We start from the raw sequence: 19,868 nt of genomic DNA on the forward strand, positions 1-19,868 counted from the left end.
TGTACCCCCTCAACTATGACAACCGCCCTACCCACTTTACCACGCCGTTCAGGTGCTGTACTGATTGCGTCGTTGAGGTGGCACCCTGACAAAACATTGACGTTAGGACATTGAGCCTGTGAAAGATGACACTTGGACACCGAATAATTAAGCATGCATAGTTTTAGTGAGGAACTCAACCCAATCTTAATGTTTTGTTGCAGGAGAAAGCAGTCTGTCTGTGGACCCCAACAGACCACTCTACATCCGGGAACATTCCAGACTGAAGCTGGACTGTACATATAAGGGGGATAATGGTCACATCAAGTGGACCAAGGACGATGTCCAGGTGCAAGAGCCCCACTTCGCCACGCACACATTCAGGACGGCGGCGTACTCCGACGGCAAGATTCAGATGGTCACCAACTTGACCATCACCAAGAACAACATGCTTCTCAGAGACTCGGGGATCTACGCATGCGTGTCGGGGTTGGATATGAGAGCCGTCAGGGTCAAGGTTTTGAGGGGTGTGTGTAAATATTGACCATGTTCTTGATGCTTAGATGTAGGGTTTTTTTAAGCCTTTCTCGCCTCACTCGTCTTGTAATGGGGGATGAAATGTCGCTTGTCCCGAAACACGTCTGCGGTTACTCACAGACAGAACATGACATTTGTAAGCTATAATTATGATCAGTTATATATGCCTTTTGAAATGTTTTACTTAATTTGAAAATTATATTGAACATATTCACACCTCCACACCGGTACCTACAGAAGAATACTTGTATATGGTACAAGTACCTGTATATAAATTCGTATTATATGTATTGGCGTAACCTCGATATATCGATATATGTCCGGCGATATTCCAAGGTTGTCAGGGTTAGGAGAATACATGTGGTAAATTTTTGACGCTTGTTGTTGTTGTAGTCGTTTCCAGTCGAACACGGTGTATTATAATTATATAATATTGTTGTATGCATATTCATTCGTAGTAAGTACCTTTCCTAATGTATTTCAAGTTAAACAATTCTGCCTACCATTAATTTGGAACAGTCCTTGCTATCTTTTCGATGGTAATCACAGAGCAGAGTTGGGTCCTTTAGTCTAGCCGGAATACACCATAACCAAGCTCGTGAGTTTCACAAACGTGATAAACGTGTACGACTTCCATCACTTTGTGTTTACCTCCTCCATTACTATGATCCGCCATGACATACGCGCTGTTTACAACGGCGTTAACCCAAACTCACTCACTCACTCACTCACTCAATGAGGAACTATGGCACACTGCGAGGAAGCCCTATCTAACTGTGTAGCACCACAACCACGAAGCCGACAGACGTAAGACCATGAACGAGTCTGACATGGGATTCGAACCCACGACACGCGCATTTCGCGCCTGGATATAGGGCAGAAAATGCAGCACCTTAGACCATTGGGCCAGCCAATTCCAGACTCATGACAGACTTGTTTAGCCGTGACGTTGTATGTTGATCTACTATGTACATAAGTTTTGTTTGGTGGTTTCTTATTATGCGCGGGCGGTGGGGTAGTCTAGTGATAAAAGCGTTCGCTCGTCGCGCCGATGTCCCGCGTTTGATTCCCCACATGGGTACAATGTGTGAGGCCTATTTCTGGTATCCCCTGCCATGATATTGCTGTAATATTGCTAACAGCGGCGTAAATTATACTCACTCACTCATGATATTGCTGTACTATTGCTAACAGCGGCGTAAATTATACTCACTCACTCATGATATTGCTGTAATATTGCTAAAAGCGGCAAAGCGTAAAACCATCTTCCCTGACACACTCTTATTTTACGCCAGAGGCCAGAGGCAAAATAATTTGTACGTTAATGTGTTAATATGCTTCACACAACCGCCGTATTACATTAATCAAAGAATGTAATGAATGTCTAGGCATAATTGAGTACATGCCTTGATGGAGGAGATATCCCCCAAGCCTGTGTGGTATGTGGTGATATTGCGTCTACGGGGGTAAGGTGTTACATTTCGCAGACATGTTTGAATAATACTCAATACTGTGGAATTTAAGTAAATGTTAAGAAAATATAAAGAAACACAAAATAGGCAGCTGCGTCCCGTTTACATCTCGTAAGCATATATTAAGTATGGAAATTACGAAACCATTTATTCGTAAATATGTTAAAATGGGAATAACGACACCGATAGCGCTTAGAATATTTGATAAGAGTAATTATAATTAAACTAGGGGTTACGACACCTGTAGTGCTAAGATTATATTCTAAGTAGAGATTACAATGGGAGTCCCCCACCCCCCACACTTTGTAAATCCACGTGGTGTCCTCCCATTAGTTAGACGTCCCAATAGTTATATTAGACAGCTTATAACAACACTTTAAACGGCTGAGTGCACACTAATCCTTATGCTTGTTACCTCAGACTTTAAAATGGAATAGTCCAGATAAGATCTGACAAACAAAGCAAAGCAGTTTTAAGGTCTTAAAATAGGTCTTCAAAAACCCATGCTTGTCCCTATGAGGGGCGGGTGGTCAGGGTCGCTGACTTGTCTACCGGGCCAACACCGGGGTTCTAAAATATTATCACCTTGGTGGGATGTCCTAGTGGTTAAAGCGTTCGCTAATCACGCCAAGGACCCGGGTTTGATTCCCCACATGGGTTCAATATCCATTTCTGGCGTCCCCCACCGTGATATTGGTGGGATATTGCTAAGACCGGCGTAAAACCCTAATAACACACTCACTCCCACTCAATAACTCATTCACTCACTGTGAAGATTGAGATTCTTGAAATATATTTTCTTCGCTTCAGTTCAAACAGGAAGTCACGTGATCAGGGATCCTGGAGGGAGCATCACGCTGCAGTGCGACCCGGCAAGTCATGACGTCGATGTCCTGTGGACGAAGAACATGACGTCACTGAGTCAGCTGCCTGATCTGTCAGGAAGGATCTTTCTGGAAGCTAGAAACAGAACTTTGAGAATACGGAATGCCTGTAAGTACATGCATGTGCGACCCGTGAAGATCCGGGGTAGACTAGGTCTTCAGCAACCCTGCCGTAAAAGGTGACTATGCTTGTCGTAAGAGGCGAGACCGCCTCCGTGGTCTAGTGGTAGAGCGTCCGCCCGGAGAGCGGAAGGTCCGGGGATCGATCCCCTGCCGCGTCATACCAAAAGACGTTAAAAGATGGTACTTGTTACCCTGTCTGGCGCACGGCATTAAGGGGCTAAAACTAGGACTGGTCGGCTCGGAGTCAATATACTGTGTCAGAGTGGGGTATTCATGTTAAACTGTGGCATGGTATCTCAGTGAGCTAGCACTTTAAATCGGCATTAGTCCGGACTAGTACAAGCAGCCACACAAACACACACACGTACATGCACGTCGCTATATAAGTGCAATAATCTTGGACGCGACGTTAAATCCATTTCACTGGTTGATGCGTGTCATCGTATCCCAATTGCGTTGATCCATGCTCATGTTATCCAATCACTGGATTGTCTTGTCCAGATTCGATTATTTACAGACCGCCGTCATATATTTGGAATATTGCTGAGTGAGGCGTTAAACAACAAACAAATAAAACATGTACATGCAATATCTCTTACATAAACTCTAGAAACAAACAAGAGAGATGGTTTCATGATACAGCTAACTGTCTTAGAGAAGTGGCACTTCTTTTGGGATTCGAATCGTAAATTAGCTGGTATTGTTTCCTGGTAAACGTCTTGGACCCGCATCACTTCAAGCTTTCCTCCCACTTCAACCTGATAAGCGGTGATTTAACAGGAATAACTGTTCAACACGGCGTTAAACCACCTTGATTCACACACTTGTCCTGGAAACGAGAAGCTAAGGGAGGGGCCAAGTCAACAGAGTGCAGAGTTACGTCCCTTTGGAATGCCATGATCCTATGACTGTTGTAATGCCAGCACCATATATCCATACCATACCCATGTTCAAGGGTTACACCAAGGTGACCATTCTTCGCCATTAGGCTTATTCGCCGTGATGAAACTGAAATACTGTTCAAAGCGGCGTAAAACACTACTCATCCACTCACCTGAAATAAGGCAACTTGGACAGACAGTTTTCATGGAATCGCGACATGCGTTATAGGAATGTCCTTTTTCTGGAATCACAACTGTATGGATACGAGCACACACAAGGCCATGTGAGTGACACCAAGAAACGCAGTGGGATGGTGCCCTGATCGTCACCATGCCCTTCAGTTTTATATATAGCAGTTGGCCGTGTCCATTGATTTAACTGTTGAGCACTGACATGGGGTGTTATATGTATGATTTTACTTGAATATTGCAATACCTTCTGATTAAGAAAAGGTCAGGTCTGTAAATGAGCCTCTGTGTTTCTATATTCAGCTCTGGCCGACAGCGGGCAATACGAGTGTAACTTGAAACCACGGGACGGGGTTGTGCAAGGAAATCTCAGCTCTAAAGTTGTTTTAAGTGGTAAGTAGCTGTGTTCTTTATTAATATTAACACGTTTGTTTTCACTTTTTAACTATTTTCTAGTTGTATCACAATTCTTCGAAAAAGTGGGGCACGGGTGGCCCAGTCGTCTGACGCGCCGCGATTCGCTGTGCAGAGTTGCGTCCCATGGTCACGCCAGAAACCTATGATTGTAGGTTCGAATCCTGGTTTGCCCCGATTATGTTTCTAGCTGTATATGTTTTTCAGCACCAAGCCGCGCTCGTGAGTTTCACCGAAGTGGTAAACGTCTGAGTCCTGCATCACTTTGGGCATTCCTCCCACATTAAACTGACACGCCGTGATAAAACTGGAATACTGTTGAGAGCGGCGTTAAACCCAACTCACTCACTCACTCTTCGACAAATTAAGCAGGTTCTCTTTCTCTTCCCTTAAAGAAATACTTAGCAATTTTATTGAAATACGGTCACTGACCAAACTGAGGTTACACCAAACCCACTTCGCCGAATCGGCAACTGCAACACACACACGACGCGGCCTGTAATACACTCTTAGATTTTCAGTGTAACCGGCAAACCTACTTCCATTTTAAAGACAGCCATTGAGATATGATACGCAGTCAGACTATTCCCAAATAGCCATTTAATACAAAACGAACATAAAAATTAAATATTAACCGGTGTTCATTTCGTATCTTACAGAGTTAGCAGAATCATGTATGGATTTAAACATTACTTCTGACATTAAGCTTGGATTAGCCCAATAATTAATGCATTCAGACTTCTGTTACTAGTGCGTCATCACCGGGACAACCGGTCTCCACTACTCAATTGGTACGCTATATGCAACATAAACGGGTACTGAAAGGGTGACTATTTCTGATTTCAATTTTAATTAAATGGAATGTGATGGTTCATGGGTTTGCCTTTGCAGAATAATGGGTATCGCAATATTTGTCTGTGGAGCTGACGGCAAGGGAGCTGTTTCAAAGAGTGAAAACATATTTTAAAAAACAATTTTCTTTTTCGTTTCCATCTCGTTTGGCCAAACGAAGCTCTCTTTCAACGGAGCCTGATTTTTTTGTTTATTGTTTAACGGCACTCTAAGCATTATTCCAGCGGTCGGGTAGCCTAGTGGTTAAAGCGTTCGCTCGTCACGCCGAAGACCCGGGTTCGATTCCAGTAATGGGTACAATGTGTGAAGCCCATTTCTGGTCTCCCCCGCCGTGACATTGCTGGAATATTTCTTAAAGCGGCGTAAAACCATACACACTCACAGTTATTCCAGCTATATGACGGCGGTCTGTAATTAATCGAGTCTGGACCAGACGATCTAGTGATTAATACCATGGACTTGGATCTACGCAATTGGGATACGATATGACATGCATCAAACTGAGCAGGACATTGGTGGAAACTGTAAACATTGGATAAAATAGAGAGTTACACGAAGTCTGTGTGTGACTAAGTGCCTGGTCGGTCCATGTGCTCACTGCTGTTCTGGTACCCTTCTACCAGCTTGTGCAACAGCAGGATCCAATCTGAAAACTAGAATCAAACATCAATAACTGTTGGCCTGAAACATTAAGACTTAGTGTATTTTGTTATGCGATTGTACGAACGTATTGGACCTGGCAGTGTTTTTCAAGAAATCTATATGAAGATATGGCCATCATAAGCGTGTCATCTTTTGAATATTTGGCCAGACAGGACCTTTCCCTGTTTCACTATAAATCTTGGAATACACATGACTGCCTTGAATAGACACCAGGTCAAAATCATAAAACATAGGTATTCCTTTTGATGCTCAATAAAGTAATATTGAAACGAAAGCCGTTATTATATAAAATTCAACCACACACGTTTTATGATGTTTCTGTCTCATCTCCATGTAAATTTAGTGTTTACCGTAATTAAAATATAGACGCCTACCTTGAATAGACGCCGACTGTAAGACGTCTCTGATATATAAAGACGTCAAGGCGTCTATTCAAGGATTTACGGCTATGTGTTTTCGGAGCAAGGCTTACCGAGACGTACTGCCATGACTACCGACACATACTACCGACACAGACCAAGGATCTCTGTTAGCATTGACTCACAGTCGGTGGCCACAAGAATTCTGGCTGAAATCGACATGCATTAGTCTGGTTTCCAATTTTCACGACGCATTACAATGTAAACACATTTAGACCTTTCTTGTGTACACAAGATCATCCCACTAGAGCGTGTCAGTCTCGAGAGTTCCAACTGAAGAAGTTCGTGAAGACACAAGATAGCTTATATCAGATTTGTGTTCGTGGGATCTGAATCGCAACATAAGAGACGTGTGAACTTATATCAATGCATTCCAATCACTTACAACCATGAGCATGAATATTCATAGATCGAATTCTTTATAAGTATAATGAGTGAATGATGTGGGTTTCACGCCGCTTTTAGCAATATTCCATGGCGGGGGACACCAGAAATGGGCTTCCCACATTATACCAATAGGAGCGACCGCTTTAACCCCTAGGCTTCCATCGACGACCCACTCAGTCGAGGGACGGTGATGATACGACCACCCAGATCACGCGTTCTTACTACCCGATGACACACATGAAGTACTCTACCCTCGGAGTCGTGAAGTTGTTGTTTGTTGTGTAACGACGCACTCAGCAATATTCCAGCTACATGGCGGTGGTCTGTAAATAATCGAGTCTGGACCAGACAATCCAGTGATTGACAGCATGACCATCGAACTACACAATTGGGATACGATGACATGCATCAACCAAGTCAGCTACCCTGACCACCCGATCCCATTGGTCGCCTCTTACAAAAATCATAGTCGCCTTTTTACGGCAAGCATGGGTTGCTGAAGACCAATTCGATTCCGGATCTTCGCGGGTCCAGAATCCTTAAGGGGAATACATGTCTATTAGTAAAGTGTTAGTGTGAACCCTTAGACATATCCTTGCCCTTTCAGCTTGAGAGTAGGTAAATACATTCTTTGTGTTATCTTGAATTATATGATTAGTTCAAAGAAACCATGAAACATTATTTCTCTTGAATAACGTTGAAGCAATTGACTCGAATCAAAACTACATGAGTTCAATGACTGTGGGTGCAATGAGGTAGTCCAGTTGTTAAAGTGTTTGATCATCACGCCAAAGCTCGGGGTCGAATCCCCCGTGTACAATTTTTGAAAGCCATTTCAGGTGTCCCTCGTAGCGATATCGCTTGAATTTTGCTCAATGGGCGTTTAACCATACTCGCTCGCCCATTTGCTCAATAAATGACCGCAAAACGTCTCTAGTCTGTACTAAGGTGTGGCCATTGCTGATTCTTAAAAGACATTCATATCAATACGCTAAGAATGTGGACTCCCTTTGACCGCCCCGAGTGCAAGACGAGCGAAGGTTGGCCGTGGAATGCGTTATCGAACCAAGCCCTTTATTTATCAGTACCTTAGAGACGCACGACTTTCATGTACACCTCCACGTGTAGATGACTCGCCAGTTGACGTAACAGCCCTCGACAATCTGCCCATCTCACGCCCAAACCTACACACGTGGTCAATAATCGCCATTACGCACGTATTGTCTGCCCCGTTCCACTATCGAAAAGAAGAGTGCGTTTGATGCCCCAATCGATCATTCGTTTCGTGAAATGCATGGGACCCATGCAGCGCGTGGGCATGCGCAGTACCGCTCCCAACAGGCCCTCTATCACGTGCAAGGTGGCATTTTGATTTCGTCTTCCTCTTGAAGTGAACACGTTAAGTAATACGTCTCAGTTGGCCTTATTGCGAAACCACATCGAGCAAATAAGTGGAGATTTTAAGTCTCAGGCGAGATTATCTCGGGAACGCTTATGGGCCTTTCTTAATTGTCACGATTTGAACATCATTTCTGGCAGTCTATTTGTGGATCTTCCTTTCAAAAACCAAGTCCTTCAGTGACAATTTATCGGCTGCAGCACTGGGGTGTACTCACGTTAGCAAATATCATGTGGTCTCGTTTCTTGTAGAAGCATCTAGTACCATCGTTCAGTGGTCATGACTAAGTAAGACTGACTGTTTGTCCACGGGTTTGTGGACGATTTATTGATGTCGAACTTGGCTATTCGCACTTAACAAAACACGCCACTCAAAGTGAATATGTCCCAACGACTTGATCTGTTCTACAACGCATGAGCAGGTACATGATTGACTTCAGATTAATTTATAAATATGGATTAACCAAAGGCGCGCTGATGTTGATATTATGCGCTGCGATATGGTGGCAGTTATTTCAGTTGATAGTTTTATCGTTTCCAAACCGGCGTATTTGGTGCCAATTATATAACTAAGCCTCAATAATTTATCACAATCAAATATCCGATTCCATGAATTTACGATTTGCAGAAGGATTATAATCAATAGTGTTCCCCGCTACTGAATGGGGAGATATGGCAAGTTGGGATGCGTTAACAAAGGCAGATTCATTCCCTGTCCTAATATATCTATGATTGAAAGTGTCCATGTGTCATCAGGATCGTGTACATCAAAAACGCGTTTTGATTTCTCGTCAAATCACATATTCCAAACGCGAGAACGTTGGGCAAAAAAGTGTACCGCGATCGACTTCAGACGAATGATCGCACACTCTCGGCTCGGCGGGGATTGCATTGCTCTTTCCTAGAGTAGCAAAAGGTTAATTCGACGAAATTTTCACTCGGCCGATAGCTAAGAGATGTGATTGAACATAATGAGGAAATGGGAGGGTTTCCTGGGTAATGTGGGGGGGTCACACACCTCTTCAAATGCAGTTGACCTAACAGCTTATGATCATGCATGAGGGCCCCAGTCGTCATGACAAGAATAGTGATGATAGAGCAGGTTATTTGTAACACACAGTGATGCGGAAGCTTTATTGTGTAACATGACTGTACAGCTTCATCCCTGACATATCATATGCATTTACCGTACATGTCTCAAAACCAGTGATTTTCTGCATTTGTTTAATACATTCTTGCTCAAATACTTCAGTAAGCAACCGCTGATTGAAATAGAATTTCGGAATTGGATGAATTTTCTTTAAATGTTAGCGTTCAGTTGACGTACAATCTTTATAAACGATCATGGAAACGGGTTTTTTTTGTTATTTCGGTCGATATGACGACAAACCTGACCTTGCTTCTACACATTTATTATGGAACTTACGTTTTTATCGGGGCCAAAATAGAAACAGGTAACCTGTTAAATTATAAAATGATATTTTTCATCCGTGCGTGTTTACTGGTTCAGAAATGTAAGCAGTTTAACCTTTTGAATTGCCCTTTTTTAAAAATGCAAACGATCAACAATAAGCCTATCATGTTTCCCTCAAATTAGCACCTTGATTCGTTGCTATCCACAAGAACATTTCACGTTCCGGGTAGATACAAGCATCCACTTAACGGTTGTTTTTTTATTCATTTTAGTTTCAAAGAAGATATTGATAACTTAGTGCATTCATGACAATCTATTCAGCCACGGGGCATATACTCTGTCCACAAATAGTTAAGCTACTTGGAAGTGCCGACTGAATTCACTAAGAATATGCGCTGGTGCTGATTGTGTTTTGATGCAGTCCACAAGCCTCGCCTATTTTCTTTGCTAGACATCGTTAAGACAAGCTAATAGCCAAAGCGCCTTACGACACATCAAAGCAAGTATAATCCCTGTGTGTTATTAGTGTCTCTGAGCGTTCTGTCACGCGCGAACAAGGAACGATTTACGTTTTCAGCCGAGTAACATTGTACCTTCCTTAAATTGTTCATGCATTCTTTCGCATTTCCTGATAAAAAACATGACAGTACTTGTATTGCTAAAAGCGGCGTAACAGCGAGATATCATTTTTATATTTGAATGATGACGTCAGCTTAGGGCTAAATAACATTTGCTTCAATTACGATCAATTTGGCAAGAACCAACGTTATCGTGAATTACCATCTGTATGTGTGTGTGTCGGTGTGTGTGTGTGTGTGCGTGCGTGCGTGCGTGCGTGCGTGCGTGCGTGCGTGTGTATGTGTGTGTGCGTGCGCGTGTGTGTGTGCGCGCGCGTGTGTGTGTTTGTGTGCGCGCGCGTGTGTGTGTGTGTGCGCGTGCGTGTGTGTATGTGCGCGCGTGCGTGTGTGTGCGCGCGTGTGTGCGCGTGCCTGCGTGTGTGTGTGCGCGTGTGTGTGTGCGCGTGTGCGTGCGTGCGTGCGTGTGTGTGTGTGTGTGTGTGTGTGGAGGGGGGTGTAATCAGTGTGCCTAATCACATTTAGTCCGTCACAAGTAAGATGAGAACTCTTCACAGACAAGAATGGATCGATCTAAACGCTTTGCCCTAGAGCAACCTTAATAGTAACTCTGACACCAACTTTTAAAGTACCTCTCTACCAAACCAATATAGTTTCCATCCTAATACCTACATCTTCACACCAATTTCCGGAATATTGGGCATATCTTTCGCGTCAAAGATGATTAAAGGATCATAGCAAGAATGTGCCAATTAATAACCAAGTTCTTGCGAAATCTGGAGTTGAATTAACTATTGCTATAAGAGTTGACAAGACCAATTCGTGGTGTGTGCGTGGCTGACCATTTAGCGGCTTACATTGCGTTAATGATCGGGTCTTGTTGAACGTGATCATTAAAATGGATGGACTGCCTCGTCGCTTTGATGAAATCCTCATTGCTCCCAAAGAACCGCTAATATACCTCGCCTTGTCACAGTTTGAGAGTTAATGGCGCAACCCCGCGCTCGGGAATTCACTGCACCTTCATCCGATAATTAACTATTGTCCGCAAGTCAAAGAATTTCATGTGCAAAACGGTTTCGTGTGCCCCGGGGGTGAGCCGTTCTGGAACGTGACCTGTGGGGTTTGTAGATTTATTCTGAGGGACACGATTTACTTAGAGCAAATGAAAAGATGTTTTCAGCAGAATTATCGTTGTCGTGGCAACCGAAATCGATAATATCGTTACTCAACAAACATGTAATGGTGTTGGTATCCATTTCGAATTAATTTTGATGACAAATCTCTGACCCTCTTGTATGTCAAGCAGGACTTGATGGGAGGTCGGAGCATTAAATCAACGTTGAAGCTTCACTTGTTGAAATAAAAAACCCGCATTAAAATCAAATTCTTTCTGCGTAAATCCTAAATAAAATGCAGAGAGTGACTCACATGTACGGCGTGCTGCTCCACTGAAGTATTGATTGTAAGGTTGTAAAATGTCACATCACATGATGCCGTTACAATGGTCACAGGTCAGTGGCAAGATTCGGTATCATTTAATACTGACAACATAGTACACACATGACTATATGTATACACTGTTATACCACACTTGACTATATGTATGCATAATTATACCACACTTGACTATATGCATACACGGTAATACGACACTTGACTATATGTGTAAACTGTTATACCACACTTGACTATACGTATACATAATTATACCACACTTGACTATATGTGTACACAAGTATACCACACGTGACTATATGTGTACACAAGTATACCACACTTGACTATATGTGTACACAAGTATATCACACTTGACTATATGTGTACACAAGTATACCACACTTGATTATGTGTGTACACAAGTATACCACACTTGACTATATGTGTACACAAGTATACCACACTTGATTATGTGTGTACACAAGTATACCACACGTGACTATATGTGTACACAAGTATACCACACTTGACTATATGTGTACACAAGTATACCACACGTGACTATATGTGTACACAAGTATATCACACTTGACTATGTGTGTACACAAGTATACCACACTTGATTATGTGTGTACACAAGTATACCACACTTGACTATATGTGTACACAAGTATACCACACGTGACTATATGTGTACACAAGTATACCACACTTGATTATGTGTGACACAAGTATACCACACGTGACTATATGTGTACACAAGTATACCACACTTGATTATGTGTGTACACAAGTATACCACACTTGACTATATGTGTACACAAGTATACCACACTTGACTATATGTGTTCACTAGTATACCACACTTGACTATATGTGTACACAAGTATACCACACTTGACTATATGTATACACAAGTATACCACACTTGACTATATGTGTTCACAAGTATACCACACTTGTCTATATGTGTACACAAGTATACCACACTTGACTATATGTGTACACAAGTATACCACACTTGACTATGTGTGTACACAATTATGCCACACTTGACTATATGTGTACACAAGTATACGACACTTGATTATGTGTACACAAGTATACCACACTTGACTATATGTGTACACAAGTATACCACACTTGACTATGTGTGTACACAATTATACCACACTTGTCTATATGTGTACACAAGTATACCACACTTGACTATATGTGTACACAAGTATACCACACTTGACTATATGTGTACACAAGTATACCACACTTGATTATAAGTATACACAATTATACCACACTTGACTATAAGTATTCACAAGTATACCACACTTGACTATATGTGTTCACAAGTATACCACACTTGACTATATATGTACACAAGTTTTCCACACTTGACTATATGTATACACAAGTATACCACACTTGACTATAAGTATTCACAAGTATACCACACTTGACTATATGTGTTCACAAGTATACCACACTTGACTATATGTGTACACAAGTATACCACACGTGACTATATGTGTACACAAGTATACCACACTTGACTATATGTGTACACAAGTATACCACTCTTGACTATATGTGTACACAAGTATACCACACTTGACTAAATGTGTACACAATTATACCACACTTGACTATATGTGTACACAAGTATACCACACTTGACTATATGTGTACACAAGTATACCACACTTGACTATATGTGTTCACAAGTATACCACACTTGACCATGTGTGTACACAATTATACCACACTTGACTATATGTGTACACAAGTATACCACACTTGACTATATGTGTACACAAGTATACCACACTTGACTATATGTGTACACAAGTATACCACACTTGACTATGTGTGTACACAATTATACCACACTTGACTATATGTGTACACAAGTATACCACACTTGACTATATGTATACACAAGTATACCACACTTGACTATATGTGTACACAATTATACCACACTTGACTATAAGTATACACAATTATACCACATTTTCAGATGTATGCCTCACGTGGCTCTATTTAATCATAATTATACTACACTATATGTATACACGGATAGTCCATAACTGTCTATATGTATGCATCATTATGCCACATCTAGTTATTACATAACTATACCACACTTGCTATAGTGTACAGAATTATACCACACGCTGATATATGTATATGTGTATACAGAAATATACCACGCGGTGATATGTATACAGAATTATACCACACGTTGATGCATGTATATGCGTATACAGAAATATACCACGCGGTGATATGTATACATAATTATACCACACGCTGATATATGTATATGTGTATACAGAAATATACCACGCGGTGATATGTATACAGAATTATACCACACGTTGATGCATGCATGCAGAATTACACCACACACGCTTACAGGGCCACAGCTATACCGTACTCACATGATCATGACACAGCAGTACAACACTAACGGCGCACAGACCATGCCGCCGGCAGCATGACAATTAACATCACAAAGCATATGGCACATACATAGACGGTATGTATACTGCCAGCATGATGGGTCGCATACAGCCCTGGTTACGCCTATGCACTACAAGAGCCAGATGTTGCATGCTCTAGCGGAATCTCACTGATAGCGAGCCGATACTGGGTAGCAGTTATGTCGCGTGTAACACATTCACTAACCGTACGCTTAGAGTCGATAGCAGTATTTTACCGTTATTCTATTGATGTACTGGTACTGCGTATTTAAAGCAGGAGTAAGACTTTTGGTGAATATAGATACAGTAAACTACGGTTATAACGAACTCAAAGGGACTACTAGTTTTAGTTCGTTATAACCGTAGTTCGTTATAAGTACATATACAGCATGACTACAGCAAGTAGTCGGGACCAAAAAGTAAGTTCGTTATAAGCGTATTCGTTATAACCGTAGTTTACTGTATCATCTTCACCACGAAAGGCCATATGACCAGGATGTGAGTGATGCGTTATTCATATCCGGCAGGCAACAAATGATGGATTTCAGAGATGTCTAGTTGCAGTAAGACCTAGGTCAAATTATTCAAGTTCACAGAGTTTGTCAACTAAGTCAAGTTTGTCACGTCAGTCAAGTCAGTCAAATAAGTCAGGTTAGTGAAGTCAGTCAAGTTTGTGAAGACGTGAAGTCAAGTTAGTCAGCCAAATCTGTCAATATCGATGAGCATAACGGTTACGTACACGTATTAACAGCAAAGTTGGTTTCCATACAATACTACTGAAGCATATAGACCATACTCAATTCGTATGCACCCACTTCCAACCCCCCAAATGGTAATGGCATTCAACACATGCTACTTAGTGAGAACAAATCTTGAAACAATTTTGGTTGTTAGATTAATTGATTATGTACTCCTGAATTAGCTGACATAGCTGACGGGCAAAAGAAAATACACACCTATGTTTGATGGTGGCTAAAAATGAAACAAACAAGAAATGGTTTTTCGATGGTGATGTATTTGATGCGGGTATCATAGTTGTGTTTTGGACCTCAAGTTAGTTGTGTTTCTGCGACTGTTTTCATCCTAGTAACGTTCATAACGTTTATAATGGTTTAGTCAAATCTAATTTCCAAGGGTAAACTTTCTTAAAAAATGGTTGTTATATTATAGTTATAAAATATATTAATAAAAAGGAGCCCAGAGACTTTCTTCATTTTCAGATACTGCAGTAATATAGACTTGTCAAACATTAAAGACTGTATGACAGAATCGTACGGTTTAACAAAGTGATACAAGAAAACGAACTGAAAGGTATCTGTATTAGAACTATAAAGCTACCCTTGAGTTTGCCAATTTCAGTTGAGCTGAGAATGGATTGAGAATTGGACTGGTATGAGAATGAATTGTTTGATAAAATATCAGCTATTATTATGCGCTTGGGTAAGGGAGACTACTCTTGAGCGCGAACTAGTGAGTGAGAGTTGCTCCTCGTCGCAAAAGTGGTTCATGAGATGCAGATATGAAACGTAGTTTTTCTCTTACAGGCAGTCCATACTTCCCTGATGGCCACAACGTCTCAGAGACGGTGACGGTGTCTACAAAACGTCTGGAACTATACTGCCCCGCGCAAGGATACCCTGTTCCCAAGGTGATATGGTTGGCGGAGGGTGTACAGTTAAACAACAGCAAGGAGACACAGTTCCTATCTTACCGCGGAGTCACCGCTGCTGTCTTACGCATTGAGCAGTATTTACCCGAAATTGGGGAGAATTTTGTTTGTGAAGCGTTCAACCAACAAGGCCGGACTCGGAGAACATTTGAGATATTGTTCGTAAATTCTGCTCAAACCATTCATGCTATCGATGCGGTGTTTATTCTGGCTCTTTTTATGTCTATATCAATTAATCTCAAAGGGTTTCAAAGCTGAATGGCACGACAATGAAAGACAATGTTATAAACTCCATCAGCCACGCTTACAGCGAGTGTTTCATGTGTATGGTTTAACAAGACGTGCGAGAGTAAATGTTGAAAACCGGAAGTCATCTGTGCTATTTTTGTGGTCATGTGATTCCATAGCGGCCTTGACCCCTATATGCTTTGGATCTAGATACCGGAAGCTTGCACAATGAAGGGCGCCACCTGGCGAACTCCTTTACAGGTTCAACTTGTGTGACGAACGAGCCAGATGGGAAGTGTTACCATCCCCTTGAAGTACTATGGCAGTGTTAACCGGGAAGGTTGTGATCCAAGACGAGCTTTGAACATTGGTGTCAATATATGGGAGGCCGGCGGGTACATGTCAGACATGGCCTCTGAAACATAATTCTTATGTTTGTAGTGAATAGCCTATCGTATTAATTATGTACATACATTAAATACGGATGTTAGAATGGGAAAGCCCATTTAAAATTGAATGTTTCTGAGATGTCATATTGTAACATAATTTATACGGTTCAGATGTATATAATTGATTGCTCGTGTTTATATAGCGTGTTTGTAGGGTAATTTATTCTTGTTTGCCATTCTAATATTGACTGACGTGTATATGATGAAGCGGTTGATGCTGTCAGGTATTTCCGTGCATACATGCTCGCGATTGATTGCACTTAGAATTATTACCAGTGAACGCGATGTGGTAACGCATATCCTGCATGTGTGTGAACCGCTGTTAGATTCGCTATGATGACTTATTTTGACAACTGAGTATGTACGATGGCTGCACATTTTGCATACATTGATCACATTGCACTGTCAAAATCAGGAATCTTCGAATAAGGAGGAAATGATGGCCAGGATTAAGGCGCCGGGTTCGTCTTGCAGAGTTGCGCCCATTAGGTGTACCAGAAACTTGTGATCGGGGGTTCGAATCCCAGATTTGTCCTGATTATGGTTCTAGGTCTGTCAGCATCATACCTGTGCGCGTGGGTTTTCACCGTAGTGATAGCGTTTAAGACCTGCATCACTTTAGGCTTTCCTTCACATCAAGTTGACACGTATTATAAGTGAAATACTTTTCAAAACGGCGTTAAACCCAACTCCCTTACTCGCTCAACAGTGAATACCTTTGTACTCAGACGTAACCATCCATCAGGGAACAACTCATCAATACAATTAAGCATTGACAAACACCCAATCTGCTGAAAGCTTCAGGGATTTTTGTAGCCAACTTCCATTCCAGAATACACTACAACATCCTATGGCTGTCATTACCAAGTCAGTATTCTCACTCTTACGTCAATAAATGTACGTGGTGTAAGATTTTATACTTCGCCCGAGGACCGCATCTCAAAACAGACCTTGTCTTGTCAGTTGGCGGTTGCTGGCGTCTGCAGCATCATTAGCCTGCCTTGGCCGCATTGATTAACCACGGCTTACGCACCATTCGTAAATGACCTCTTTAGTAAGCTTATCTCGTAAGGCGATTAGGCTGGGCGGAAAGTGATGTTGGGGTTATTAAAATCTGCATTAAAACCAGAAATGCACTTGAGGGTTTAGCAGATTAAAACTTGCTCTGTGGGACTACTTTAAAACCAAAAAGCTTAGGATGTTTGGGTGGATGTTTTTTTCTTTTGAATCTAGACAAAGTTTAACGGGTTAGGTTAACTAAGCATTGTTTTACATATTTTTACATTTATTGCAGTTAGCTGTAATCATTTCGTAACGTCATGGTGAGTCTGGGGATAGTTAACGGATGTCCGTTTGACCTTTACTTTTGTAACTGAAGGGGTTAGTCCTGCGACAGGGATTAATTCCCGATTATGCGTATTGAAACAGCAAAGTGTTTGATCTAGTAAACACTGCAGTGATTCTAAAGGACAGTCTTCTTACGGCTTGACGCTACAGGTTCGAACCCAGCATGCAATCTATTTAACCTTCTCGTCGTATTGAAAGGAACTGACTATAACGCCTCGAAAAGCTCTTATTGGGAAGCCCTGAAAGCGGGCACGACTGGGACTAATTGTTCATGTCAGGGCATTTACTGACAGAGGACGAGGCTAGTCCCGCCGGGAAGGTTGCAATTTATAAATTGGCTGAATGGAGTGCGTGCAATAAATTAGATCTGTTTTTCTTATCACCAGGCTTCAGTCAGTACTGGGCAGCGTGGTCCAGCAGGGCGACTATACACGCCTCCAGCAGCAATATACCTAGTTTCATGACGATTCCTTGCCTTCCCCGTTATAGTGCAATGACAATACCGTTACGTTTTACCGTTGGATACAGATATGGTATTTACATCTCCATCTCGCTCTGTCAACTGTGGTGCGATTTAGCGTTTCACTTCAGTGTTGCTCACGTGTGTAAGAAATGCCCAGAAATGTGATTTCGCGTCAGGGCACTTTGCCCTATATTTCACTATGTTGTGTAATCGTTGAGATATAGGTGCTGCACACATCCGTGATAGCTGATAGACACCAGTTCACACCGTAAATAGACGGAATCTGATTGTCTAATTATCCGAATGTTAAAAGTTATCAGGAATATTGACTGAAAGTAACTTTGATTGGGACAACATGTGTGTCAGATGTGCTATACAATCCTACAGTTAAAGCGCTGTGCTGGATGGTTGACAAGAATTTAGAAAAGGGAAAATTTAAAGAGAACATGTGTGACTATGAACTTGCTTTACGTTTATAGTACTTGTATTTTATGCAGGGCAGACGATATCCTAGACCAACACTTAGTTCCAGAAATAAAGTCATCTTATTCAAAAAACGTTATCTACGAAATAAAATCCAAATGGAGCCCAGAACAACACTTGATTTCAGCCTAAAGCTTAGGTAATCTAGACTTGCCAAATCATTACATACTTAGTTGGGGTCATATTTTAATTTATTCTCTAGGGTCTGGAGACATCCTTGACATTTTTGTTAATGGATTTTAGCTCCTTTGTGAGGATTTAAGTCTTTTTCGGGCTTAAATGGATTGAGTAATGACAGAAATTAGACTAATACTGCAAGGTCGGGAGATAAGAATCACAAAAACAGGAAACGTGCCCTTAGATTTGTGTCGGTTCATTGATGACTACACGTCTGTTTCTGTATCCTGCTTACGTACATGCATGTTTGCCAGACTCTGTGATGTAAATATGTCCTCTTATTAACATATGTAAGTATTATCACCTTGTATTATACCGTGTTGTACAAAGCTACCATCCACTTCCGTCCTCGTCCGCTTAGAGCGGAAGTTGTCATTTACATCCTGTCGCGTGGATGATGTCACAGTTGTCACGTGACACGGTAGTGGTTCTATTTCATCCTGCACGTAGTGTTCTTAGAAGTGTACCATTGTGTATTGGAACCAGCTCGTCTTTGTATTTACCAAAACGTAATTAACTTGACACGTGTCATTGCTTAAATGGGAAGTCGCTATATTGGGTATCGGAAACGTGTATTTCCTGGTGTTTCGGTAAGCAACCTGCTCATTGAGACAGCAGTATTGTATTCCATACATGGTTCTAATTTATTTTGTTGTTTTCGGATGGGTTTAAGGGAGACTGGGCTCATGCTGATCGACACTCCCAACAATCTTAAACCAATTTGTTGAATGCTTATGTTGTTATGGATATTAAACAAGTAGGTTATGGTAGTGAATTGGGGTATATTGATTGTACTTTGTCTCCTTGGGTGATGTACATACAGAGTTACATACAGAGTTAGCCATGTCAGGATCCGTAGGCTCGAATCCCTGGTTCGTTCTAAAAATAAGCCTTAATGTTTCAGTATCATATGGTTTTGGGTCTCATTAAAGTGGTAAACAT

At 41.6% G+C, this 19,868-nt stretch overlaps 1 protein-coding gene across 1 annotated transcript in view; it reads left to right on the forward strand.

Moving 5' to 3' along the window:
• Nucleotides 1-19,747, forward strand: part of LOC139472015 (peroxidasin homolog) — a 72,586-nt gene extending 52,839 nt beyond the window's left edge. Inside the window, exons 3-6 of the mRNA XM_071254818.1 lie at nucleotides 204-506; nucleotides 2,799-2,981; nucleotides 4,369-4,458; nucleotides 15,655-19,747. Coding sequence (XP_071110919.1) covers nucleotides 204-506; nucleotides 2,799-2,981; nucleotides 4,369-4,458; nucleotides 15,655-16,037 — 959 coding nt within the window. The 3' untranslated portion in view covers nucleotides 16,038-19,747. The remainder of the gene's footprint in view (nucleotides 1-203; nucleotides 507-2,798; nucleotides 2,982-4,368; nucleotides 4,459-15,654) is intronic.
• The last annotated feature ends 121 nt before the right edge of the window (nucleotides 19,748-19,868 follow it).

Source organism: Haliotis cracherodii, unplaced genomic scaffold, assembly GCF_022045235.1.
Source record: "Haliotis cracherodii isolate W230 unplaced genomic scaffold, xgHalCrac1.p SCAF_1, whole genome shotgun sequence".
Classification (NCBI taxonomy): domain Eukaryota; kingdom Metazoa; phylum Mollusca; class Gastropoda; order Lepetellida; family Haliotidae; genus Haliotis; species Haliotis cracherodii.